General features: G+C 42.9%; 1 protein-coding gene across 1 annotated transcript in view; it reads right to left on the bottom strand.

Annotated features, from left to right (window-relative positions):
- Positions 1–12876, bottom strand: part of LOC126260276 (atrial natriuretic peptide receptor 1-like) — an 875013-nt gene that overhangs the window by 478171 nt on the left and 383966 nt on the right. Inside the window, exon 2 of the mRNA XM_049957602.1 lies at positions 10642–10807. Within this exon, the coding sequence (XP_049813559.1) occupies positions 10642–10807 (166 nt within the window). The remainder of the gene's footprint in view (positions 1–10641; positions 10808–12876) is intronic.

Below are 12876 nucleotides of genomic sequence, written 5' to 3'. Positions count from 1 at the left end.
CTGGGATAATTTGTACCCTATTAATACTGTAGCTTTAAGCGTGTCTTGGCGACAGTCTGCCTTCAATAATCTTAGTGCGAGGACGCGCTGTGTTTATGTCCTGGCTCCGCAATCGCGATCGGGAGAAACAAACGCACCACAATACAGTACTCCGCCTAAGCCGTACGAAAGAAGCCAGTGCAAGAAAGCGCCTGAGGAGCATGTAAACGTGGAAGAAACTAACAAGAACTCCTTGAGGGCGACGTTGCAAGTTCAGTCTTTAGTAAACCTCATTTGACGGTGTTGTGTTAATACACGCCTAGAAATGGAAAAAGAACACATTGACACCGGTGTGTCAGACCCACCATACTTGCTCCGGACACTGCGAAAGGGCTGTACAAGCAATGATCACACGCACGGCACAGCGGACACACCAGGAACCGCGGTGTTGGCCGTCGAATGGCGCTAGCTGCGCAGCATTTGTGCACCGCCGCCGTCAGTGTCAGCCAGTTTGCCGTGGCATACGGAGCTCCATCGCAGTCTTTAACACTGGTAGCATGCCGCGACAGCGTGGACGTGAACCGTATGTGCAGTTGACGGACTTTGAGCGAGGGCGTATAGTGGGCATGCGGGAGGCCGGGTGGACGTACCGCCGAATTGCTCAACACGTGGGGCGTGAGGTCTCCACAGTACATCGATGTTGTCGCCAGTGGTCGGCGGAAGGTGCACGTGCCCGTCGACCTGGGACCGGACCGCAGCGACGCACGGATGCACGCCAAGACCGTAGGATCCTACGCAGTGCCGTAGGGGACCGCACCGCCACTTCCCAGCAAATTAGGGACACTGTTGCTCCTGGGGTATCGGCGAGGACCATTCGCAACCGTCTCCATGAAGCTGGGCTACGGTCCCGCACACCGTTAGGCCGTCTTCCGCTCACGCCCCAACATCGTGCAGCCCGCCTCCAGTGGTGTCGCGACAGGCGTGAATGGAGGGACGAATGGAGACGTGTCGTCTTCAGCGATGAGAGTCGCTTCTGCCTTGGTGCCAATGATGGTCGTATGCGTATTTGGCGCCGTGCAGGTGAGCACCACAATCAGCACTGCATACGACCGAGGCACACAGGGCCAACACCCGGCATCATGGTGTGGGGAGCGATCTCCTACACTGGCCGTACACCACTGGTGATCGTCGAGGGGACACTGAATAGTGCACGGTACATCCAAACCGTCATCGAACCCATCGTTCTACCATTCCTAGACCGGCAAGGGAACTTGCTGTTCCAACAGGACAATGCAAGTCCGCATGTATCCCGTGCCACCCACGTGCTCTAGAAGGTGTAAGTCAACTACCCTGGCCAGCAAGATCTCCGGATCTGTCCCCCATTGAGCATGTTTGGGACTGGATGAAGCGTCGTCTCACGCGGTCTGCACGTCCAGCACGAACGCTGGTCGAACTGAGGCGCCAGGTGGAAATGGCATGGCAAGCCGTTCCACAGGACTACATCCAGCATCTCTACGATCGCCTCCATGGGAGAATAGCAGCCTGCATTGCTGCGAAAGGTGGATATACACTGTACTAGTGCCGACATTGTGCATGCTCTGTTGCCTGTGTCTATGTGCCTGTGGTTCTGTCAGTGTGATCATGTGATGTATCTGACCCCAGGAATGTGTCAATAAAGTTTCCCCTTCCTGGGACAATGAATTCACGATGTTCTTATTTCAATTTCCAGGAGTGTAGTTATGACAGGAAAAACATTAACTGCTAATGACTCACCATGTGAGTCAGAAGGGCGATAGAAAATGAAGTGGCCAAGAGGTGCAGAGATCAACCTTCTAAGGGGTTGTATGTGTCACACTTCACAAAATGGACATCGTCGACATTCAAGAAGTGTTAAACATGAACACCGAATGGAAAATGGCAGGCCAGAGTGATAACAAATGTTCGCACCAACAAGATAGAAGGCAAACTCCTTGAGAGTTACACATTACGCAGGGCATTCAGCTAGGTATCCACTCTTAAAGAAGGCATATAGAAGCATATTGGTGTAACGGGATGATGAGAACTGATGGAATGTGATGGCACGCAGTCGAAAGCGAAACAGCCTGTCGTGGAACATATCGAGAAACTGGCTGTCCTTCATGGCGTAGCTGCAATAGAGCGATGATATGTTTTATAGGCACAGAAAAATCAAACATCTAGAGGATGAATGTGTCCCGTGGTTCCAGGTGGTATGAACTGCAATGTCGGATACTTTTCAGGAGGTACAGTTTGCCTTGGAGGTATATGATTTTTATACGCTGACTGCTGAGGGAATTAGACTGCTGAGGGAATTAGATTAGGAAATGACACACTGAAAGTAGTAGATGAGTTTTGCTATTTGGGGAGCAAAATAACCGATGGTGGTCGAAGTAGAGAGGATATAAAATGTAGACCGGCAATGGCAAGGAAATCGTTTCTGAAGAAGAGAAATTTGTTAACGTCGAGTATAGATTTAAGTGTCAGGAAGTAGTTTCTGACAGTGTTTGTGTGGAGTGTTAGCCATGTATGGAAGTGAAACATGGACGGTAAATAATTTGGACAAGAAGGGAATAAAACCTTTCTAAATGTGGTGCTACAGAAGAATGCTGAAGATTAGATGGGTAAATCATGTAACTAATGAGGAGGTACTAAGTAGAATCTGGGAGGAGTTCGTGGCACAACTTCACTAGAAGAAGGGATAGGTTGGTAGGACATCTTCTGAGGCAACAAGGGGTCAACAATTTAGTATTGGAGGGCAGCGTGGAGGGTAAAATTCGTAGATGGAGACCAAGAGATGAATGCACTAAAAAGATTCAGAAGGATGTAGGTTGCAGTAGGTACTGAGAGATGAAGAAGCTTGGACAGGATAGAGTAGCATGGAGAGCTGCATCAAACCAGTCTCTGGACTGACGACCACAACAACAACAACGCGGACTAGGAAACAAGCAAAAGCAAGTTATTTTGGCCAGTTATTGGCAAGTATCATAGTTCATACCATACTTGTAGTTCCCTTAAGCCCATTTTCCCACTCTTGCTTGCTGTGACGTAAATATTCTCAACTGTCCTTGCAGGTTCGCGTACACGACAAAAAATTGTAGGGGCAGAGCATATCTAACGTCTGGCAGCACAATAAATAATTTTCCAGCCATTTTACCATTCAGATTAACAGTCGCCTTAATTGTAGGCATTGATGTTAGTTGATACAACTTTCTTGGTACTTCTAATTTCCAGGGTTCCCTTCATATGCATTTCCTCTTCAAATTCCGCTTGGTCGGAGCGGAAAACAAATTCCTTACTGAACGATGGGATAAGTTCATCTCACCTACAAATTCTTAGGCCGATTCGGCAGTTTTGCTTTGTTTGAAATCTCGTTTTCTTACGTCTTACAGCTCTAAAGCGCTGTTTGAAGTTATGCAACCATCCACTGCTTCTCCTGAAATCACTGTAACCTATGTCGCGGACAACTTGATGAGCGTAACGTAGTAGGTCACTATAGTGCACGTCCTGTAAATTTCTTCGAGTATCCTTGAAGTGCACAATCGTCAGTTTTTATAAAAAGTGTGCCTTGTCCTCCCTTGAACATCCGTAGTTTTTCTTGTACATTACATGGGCATACTGCGGCGGACTTATTCGAAATCTGTTCACAATTTTTTTACGATGGTGCGGATGATCCTCCATGTACGTGATTATGTTTAGTGATCGCTCCTTGGACAACGATTGTCCTTCATTGGAGACCGGCTTTGAGGCTCCCTGTCCGACAAGGGTGATGAACTACATGGTTCGACACCTGTTTCAGCACTACTTTGATTTGTCAAGCACGTATTGTCATCATTGCACTCCTCACGTACGTGGTAAACCAGTCGAGCGTATACGACACCACATATTACACTCACTCATCTTGAAGACACGCTAACACTTCATCTGCCACTCCTTTCTCACTCCAAGAAATTTCTTGAGTTGCATTCTGACGAAATGTCAACTTCGACTCTTGTTGCTGTACGTATAACGCAATGTTTGCCTTATTTATCGTCACCATTGCTCTGCTCCGTATCAACACCACTACCACTGTAGCACTGTTGTGAATTACTGGTCGACAAAGCAGTTCAACTACGCTCTGTAGCCTCATGTTGTTCTCAGCAGTGGATTCCTGTAGTCCCGCCCCCTGTAGCCATTAGCAGCCAATACTGTGGTTGAATAGCAGACAATATGTGGGCCATGGAATGCCGTAAACATCATTGGTCTTTTCCGATCTCGTACTCGAGGTGTTCCTTGTGAGAAGAATACTGTCATATTTAGTTCTCATATGTTTGTGGGAAAGCCGAGATATCCAACACTGATGACTGGCTTATTGCAAAACTAGGTTTACTTTAAGAGGATATATACCAATTTCAATTTCATTTAGTTTAGAACACAGTTTTTACTAAACTAAATTTAGGACTAAGACGCCAACGTCTCTTGGGCAAGACCAAAGAAGTGGCTGACTTTGTGACCCCCTCACTAGATGGATTGGTATTACGGCCTGTTAGGATACTTAGCGTTCTCATTGAAATATCCGATGAATACATTCAGTCGGTACTGCTGGCTTACGGCAGGATCATACAAATGCAACAGGAGAACTGGACAATGAATATCTACAGTCGCGGGTATTTATTTTTGGAAGAAGACAGGATGGGCTATATGTGATGGCGAGAGGAGGTTTTTTTTAAAAAACGAAAAAGCTGAACTACGAATTCAAAAGTCTGGGGTTCCAGTTAAGCCCAAAGTTTTTATCTGTCATTTATTTCTTTCACCACTGCGATGTTTTTTAACGAGAAAATCGCCTATTTGCCCTGTGGTTGCGAACACGAGTTAAGCCGCCGGTGTGGCCGAGCGGTTCTAGGCGCTTGAGTCTGGAACCGCGCGACCGCTACGGTCGCAGGTTCGAATCCTGCCTCGGGCATCAATGTGTGTGATGTCCTTAGGTTAGTTACGTTTTAGTAGTTCTAAGTTATAGGGGACTGATGACGTCCATAGTGCTCAGAGCCACACGAGTTAAACTATAGGTCCCCTATAACTGGCTTGTGTGGGATAAATCAGCTGAAATGTCGAATAGGATTGTATCTGTGGAACATCACTGTGTACTACTTTCCTTTTTAGCCTTCGAAGCACGCGTAAAATTAAAATTCAGATTTTTATACACATCACTTGATGAAGATTTTTCAGTAGTATTTAGTCTATTTGCTTCTATGAACATAGGTGCAAAGAAGGTAACTGCGAAGAAAAGAAGGGCAACAGATGAAATACCTCAGTTGGTAGGTGAAAGAAGCAGGTACAAAAAGTGAAGAAATTTAGGAATACAGAAATACAAGTCACTTAGGTATGAAATATATTGGAAGTGCAATGAAGCAACGGCGAAATGGCTTCATGAAAAATGTGAAGAAATCGAAAAGAAATGATTGTCGGAGGGACTCACTCAGCATTTAGAAAAGCCAAAACAAAATTCGCTGAAGTTAAGGGCAAGGACGGTAACATTAATAGCGCAACGGAAACTCCACTGTGAGAAGCACAGGAGAGACCGGATTAATGGGAAGAGTATACTGAAGGCTTCTAGGAGGGGTTGGACATGTCTGGTGAAGTGATAGGAAAATAAACAGGGATAAACAGGGAAAAGATATCATATCCAGTGTTGTAATCACAACTGAAAACAGCTTTTGGAGAATCAAGTTGAAATAAGGCATACGGAATAGACAACATTCCACCGGAATTTCTTAAATCACTGAGGAAGTGGCGCCAAAAAGATTATTCGCGTTGGTGTGTAGAATGTATGCGACAGGCGATATACCATCTCACTTTCGGAATACATCGTCCACACCATTCCGAAGATTGTAAGAGCCGACATGCGCGAGAATTATCGCACAATCAGGTCATGCATCCAAGTTGCTAACAAGAATAATATACTGAAGAAAGGAAAAGAAAATTGAAGATCCGTTAGATGACGATCAGTCTGGCTTTAAGAAAGGTAAGGGACGAGAGAGTTATTTCCGACGTTACAGTTGATAGTGGAAGTAAGACTGAAGAAAAATAAAGACACTGTCATAGGACTTGTCGATGTATCGAAAGGTGCAAAATGTTCGAAATTCTGAGTAAGACAGGGGTAAGCTATAGGGAAAGACATGTAGCCGGGAGAGAACGAAGTGTTCGGATTAAAAAGGATGTATGACATGGATGTAATCTTTCGCCCGTACTGGGCAGTCTATACATCGAAGAAGTAATGACGAAAATAAAAGTAAGGTCCAAGTGTAGAATTAAAATTCAAGGTGAAAGGATATCAACGGGAAGTTCCGCTGATGACATTGCTATCCTCATTGAAAGTGCAGAAGAACTACACGATCTACTGAATGGAATGAATAGTCTAATGAGTATAGAATATGGATTGAGGGTAAAGAAAGACGAAGAGCAGAGGAAGACGAATATAATGTAACAGAAATTAGAGCAACGCGACTCGTAACATCAGAGTTGGTAATCACGAATTAGATGAAGTTAAGTTATTCTGATACTTAGGCATCAAAATAGCGGTTGACGGACGGAACAAGGAGGACATAAAAAGCAGACTAGCAGTGGAGAAAATGTATTTCCGGCCAAGGGAAGTCTACTAGTATCAAACATAGGTCCTAATTTGAAGAAGAAATTTCTGAGAATGTACGTTTGGGACGCAGCATTGAATGGCAGTTACACTACATTACTTTAATACTTGGTCGACAGATAATGAGTACAACATTTCACAATGACCAGGAATGTGTGAGTTTAACATAAGTTTTCGTTACAGTATGAAATCATTTTCTCCCTTTCTTTACAATTACTACTTCTTATTTAAAAATTCATCTATTGAGTAGAAGGAGTTATCATTCAGAAATTCTTTTGTTTTTAAATGCTGGTTGGCTATCTGTCAGCATTTTAATGCTACTTGGTAAATGACTAAAGATTTTTATAGCAGCATAAATGACCGCTTTCTGTGTCAACGTTAGATTTAATCCAAAATAGTGATGATCGTCTTTTCTTCTCGTGTTCACTCAATTTGCTATAATTTTTGAACTGTAATGGGTTATCAATGGCAAATTTCATAAGTGAATGTATGTAAAGCGGAGGTTCTGTGAATATCCCGACTTCCTTAAATAAATGTCTACAAGGTGATCTTGGGTGGTTCTATCTATTATTATGATTCCGCGCTTTTGGACACCATTCTTGATATCTCCAAAGTCAGAGGACTCTGCTGATTTCTGCAGACTATCTGTACTGTTAATTTCAACCTTCTGCGTCCTTCCAATTAAATATGAGTTAAACCATTTGTGCACTGTCCCATTCATACCACAATACTTAAGCTTAGGTCAAAGAATTTCATGCTACACACAGCCAAAACTCTTCAAGAGATCACAAAAAATTCCCATGGATGATTTTGTTTATTCAGAGCATTGAATATTTGATCAGTGAAAGCGTATATAGCATTTACTGATGAAAAGTCTCTCTGAAAACCAAACTGACAGTGTGTTAGTACTTCATTTTTACAAATATATTAAGATACTCTTCAATACATTACTCCTTCAATAACTTTGGATAAAGCTGTCATAGTGACATTGGGCAGTAGTTGTTAGCATCAGACCTATCTCCGTTTTATGCCGTGGTGTAACAATAGCATAATTCAGTGTATCCAGAAAAAAGCCCTATTTCAGTGTGCTACTACATGTGTGAGTGAGAATCGTACTCATCTGTTGGGAACAAGATTTTAGTATCCTGTTGGAAATGCCATCAATTCCATGTGAGCCTTTACTTTTGAGTGAATTTCTTATTTTAATAATTTCAGTAGGAGACATGGGTTGAATTTCAATTTTATCAAATTGCATAGCTATTGCCTCATTCATAGACAGCCTAGCATTTTATAATGAACAGCTGGATCCTATATACTCTACAACACTTAAAAATGATTATTAAAATATTTTCTGCCTCTCACGTTCTGTTAAAAAATCTTTCATTGAATGTGAAAGAAATACAGTCATCCTGTGCTCTCGGTTGCTCTGTTTCCCTTTTATTAATATTCCAAATTGTTTTAATTTTTCCAAACTGTTTTAATTTTATTATCAGAACTAATCTCAGACATAATGCACATACTTTTGGACTTTTTGAGAACTTTTCTTAATACAGTGCTGTAGTTTTTATGAAACTTGACTGTTTCTGGATCATTAATCCTTGTTGCTATAAGATACATTTTCCTTTTATTTTTACAAGATATTTTTATCCCTTTAGTAACCCATGGCTTTTTAGATGGTTTCTTACAATTCAGTTTCACTGTTTTCTCAGGGAAACTGTTTTCAAATACACTGACAAAGATGCCATGAAACAGGTCAAATTTTAAAAAAGCTATTATTTCATTAAATATTTCTTGGTCTATGAAAACATTATCTATCAGTGTACTTCTTTCCTCTGCTACCTGAGCAGGAAAATCAGTAACTGATGCTACATTGAAAGAACCAAGTAATACTTCAACATAGTTCTTTATGTAAGACTCTTTCAAAAAATCTTCACTAAAATCCCCGCAAACAATAATTGGCTTCCCTCTGTATGACAAATAAGACAACAAAGAATCCAAGGTTTTCAGAAGTAGTTGTAAATTTCCCAATGTGGACCTGCATGCAGCTACATATATAAAAATACGAGTATCATTCTTTAGTTTAAGCTCACAGGTCTATGCTTTTATATGTTGCTGTACACAAAATATTTCAGTTCCTAAATTTTTCACACTATGATAAATTTTAACATATATGGTAACTCCTTCTCTCTGTATAGTATCACTACTTACATGTAGTGAAACCTTTTTCACACCTGTGACTATATGAAGTTCAAACAGACATAGTACATCTATTCCATCCTGAGTTTCTAAATCTTCTAAACGAACAAGAAGCTCATCTTATTTTCTTTAATCCCCAGATATTCTGAGGCAATATATTAACATTATTTTTCACTGTATTTTTATGAGAATCTTGTGATATACTAACACTATTTTTCATTGTTTTACGAGAAGTATGGACTGTGGGGAAACCAGAGAAGAAGGGAATCGAAGCATTTGATATGTGGTATTACAGAAGAATGTCAAAATTGGATAAACTGATAAGGCAAGGAATGAGGAAGTTCTCCGGGGAATAGGGGAGGAAAGGCATAAAGAGAAAACACTGACAAGGAGAAAAGAGAAGGTGAAATAACTGGCATGATACAAGACGGAGCTGTACAGGCTAAAAACTATAAACGAAGACAGAGACTGGAATTCATCCAGCAGATAATTGAGGACGTAGGTTGCAAGTGCTACTCTGAGGTGGAGAGGTGGGAGCGGAGAGGAATTCGTGGCGAGTCGCGTCATACCAGTCAGAAGACAGATGGCTCAAAAATAATTATTGTTATTCTAACAAGGGAACCTCCCCATCGCACCCCCCTCAGATTTAGTTATAAATTGACACAGTGGATAGGCCTTGAAAAACTGAACACAGATCAATCGAGAAAACAGGAAGAAGTTGTGTGGAACTATAAAAAAATAAGCCAAATATACAAACTGAGTAGTCCATGTGCAAGATATGCAACATAAAGGAGAATATTAGCCGATGAGCGCCGTGGTCTCGTGGTTAGAGTGAGCAACTGCGGAACGAAAGGTCCTTGGTTCGAGTCCTCCCTCGAGTGAAAATTTTATTTTCGCAAAGTTACGATCTGTCCGTTCATTCATTGACGTCTCTGTTCACTGTAATAAGTTTAGTGTCTGTGTTTTGCGACCGCACCGCAAAACCGTGCGATTAGTAGACGAAAGGACGTTCCTCTCCAATAGGAACCGAAAACATTTGATCGCAAGGTCATAGGTCAACCGATTCCTCCACAGGAAAACACGTCTGATATATTCTATACGACACTGGTGACGGCATGTGCGTCACATGACAGGAATATGTTGTCGACCCACCTAACTTGCACACTTGGCGAATGGGTAAAAAGATTCTTCTACCTTGCCCGATTTAGGTTTTCTTGTGGATGTGATAATCACTCCAAAAAAAGTGATGAAAACATAAGAGTTTGTCACATAAACTGCATTAAATGAATGCAACAGTTTCAGAGTCGCACAGTTTTCCCTGTGCTCTGTCAAAACATATGTTTTTTACGTTTTCAAATGTTTCCGTGCGTAGACCGTCAAATTCTGTATATGTCCAAGCAAATCTGAACATGTCCTGGAATTTTGGAGAGAGAAGTTGATTATGTGTGAGTGCCTGAACTTTGATAATTATCTGAAAATAAAAAATTAAAATTTTCACCCGAGAGAAGATTTGAACCAAGGACCTGTCGTTCCACAGCTGCTCACGCTAACCACGGGACCACGGCGCTCGTAAGCCAACGCACTCCTTGATGTTGCCTACCTTGCGCATGGACTACTCAGTTTGTATATTTTGCTTTTTTTTTTCATAGTTCCACACAACTTCTTCCTGTTTTCTCGATTGATCTGTGTTCAGTTTTTCAAGGCCTATCCCTGTGCCAACTTATAACTAAATCTGAGGAGGGTGCGATGGGGAGGTTCCCTTGTAGTGATTGTGGAATATAATATCGATACACAATATGAGTGTAGTGGCAGAGTGCGTCGCTCACCTGGTCGCCCATGCCGGTGATGATGGGGATGTTCCAGTAGGCGGCGAGTCTGGCCACCGGCTCCAGTGCGAAGGCGCACGCCGGCCCGATGAAGGCCATCACGTTGTCCCAGAAGCGCATGTCCGTGGCCAGCCCGGGCGCCATATCGCCGGAGCACGACGGGTAACTGCGGACAAACACGAGGCTCGTTACCCCACCAGCTCAATGAAAAACGAGCGCTTCACGCCACTGTGTGACGCAGTAAAACAAATAAAAAATCGGTGATACTACGAGGAAGTATCCAAAAGCTGAGAAACTAGAATTTTGCGCGCAAATGATTGCGAGTATCCTGAAACACCAGCAGCGGTCCTATGCCCACCGTGAGTTTGCGATTTTTGCGATGGCTGATCTGTGTGTACAAAGTTTTGTTTTAAATTTGGGAAGACGCGCCAGATATCGAAGCAAGCTTTTGGAGACAACGCGTTATGTCAGATTCATACTTACGACTCGTGTAAATGTTTCGCAAAAGAGGTCAACATCGATTGACATTACGCCCGTACTGCTCGGCCGTCAATTGGCATCACACAAGAAAATCTCCGGAATGTGAAGAATATGATTCTGCAGTATCGTAGAGAGGCAGTCAGAGACATCTGCTACACTTCTAGGGTTCATTTGAGCGTGTTCTGTCAGAAGCATTGAACGTAAGAAGGATTGCGGCTAATTTTGTTCTGCAATACGGTCAGATCCAATATCGCATTTAACTCTGCAAGGAACGTAAACAACTTCTTCAAAAATATCCACGCTTTCTTCCAAAGATTGTCACACGTGAAGCAAGTTTAGTTTACGGCAAAGAGCCTGAAACTGAGCAGCAATCGTCCTTCTTCACCCAAGCCAAAATATGCTTGACAAGTCAAGAGTAACGTTAAGTCTCTGTTGACCTGCTAATATGATGTTTCTGCGATTTTTTCGAAGTATGTTCGCTGAAGTACGAGTTATTTTAGCATCAGCTGTACTGGATGTAGCTATACATTGACATGTTCTGATAACAGTCCTGGTATATTTTCGAAATATATCTACTGAATTACGAATTCTTTTAGCATCAGCTGTACTGTGTCTAGCTATACGGTGACATGCTCATATCACATTCCTAGGAGTTTTTCGAAATATAATCTCTGAATTACGAGTTCTTTTCGAATCAGCTGTACTAGGTATAGCTATGAAAACTTGTGTCGGTCCCGGACTGCAATCTACATTTCCCCCTTACCGCGAGAGGTGCCTTGTCACGTAGGCTACCCGAGACGCTGGTCAGAACGACCCAGACTTACATCCGTCACCCCGTCTACATCCTCATCCCATATTCTAATCTAATCCTGCCGGACCGATGAAGGCCTTCACGTTACAAGACGGTAAATAACAGCATCATCTGCAAACAGTAGATGAATCGTTTGTGTAGACCAGGAACAGCAGAGAGCTTATAACATTTCCCAAGGCATGATGCTCGGGTAGCTTATATAGCAAAGCGACCGCTCGCAAATAGCCGGTCAACCAGGCTCGAGTCCCGGTCCAACAAAAAAAATGGTTCAAATGGCTCTGAGCACTATGGGACTTAACATCTTAGGTCATCAGTCCCCTAGAACTTAGAACTAGTTAAACCTAACTAACCTAAGGACATCACACACACATCCATGCCCGAGGCAGGATTCGAACCTGCGACCGTAGCAGTCGCGCGGTTCCGGACTGCGCGCCTAGAACCGCGAGACCACGACGGCCGGCCGGTCCAACACAAACTTTCATGTGACACTGAGGGGTAGTATTGACATTTCCAATACAGCTGGTGCTAAAGGAATTGGCAATTCAGTGAATATCCTTCCAATATTATTCGGACGGCTGCAGTATCGTCAAGTAAAATGAAAGGTCATGAGAGTGTTCACAAAGAAGTCGTCCCTCCTCGTGAGACGGTCGAGTTTCCATCGCGATGTCCTGCGGCATATGAAGGAAGGCGTTCGGTGGAAACGACCACGTCTGGGTACTCTGCAATGACAATACACGACCGCGTATGACTTCATTGTTCACTAATCTTTTACTAAAAATAATACGAGAGTGTTCCGCTAACCGTCGTCCACGCAAGACACACAAGTGATTAGCTCCTCTTCCCCAGCTCGAAAATTAAGTTAAAGGGGCTAGTATTTGGTACAAGATTAAGAGACACATCAGCGAACATGACTACACAAGATAAGGGGAGCTATACTGCTACAC

This window comes from Schistocerca nitens, chromosome 5 (genome assembly GCF_023898315.1).
Source record: "Schistocerca nitens isolate TAMUIC-IGC-003100 chromosome 5, iqSchNite1.1, whole genome shotgun sequence".
Lineage (NCBI taxonomy): Eukaryota > Metazoa > Arthropoda > Insecta > Orthoptera > Acrididae > Schistocerca > Schistocerca nitens.
The sequence above is the reverse complement of the archived record's forward strand: the minus strand, read 5'-3'. Positions and strand labels throughout refer to the sequence as shown.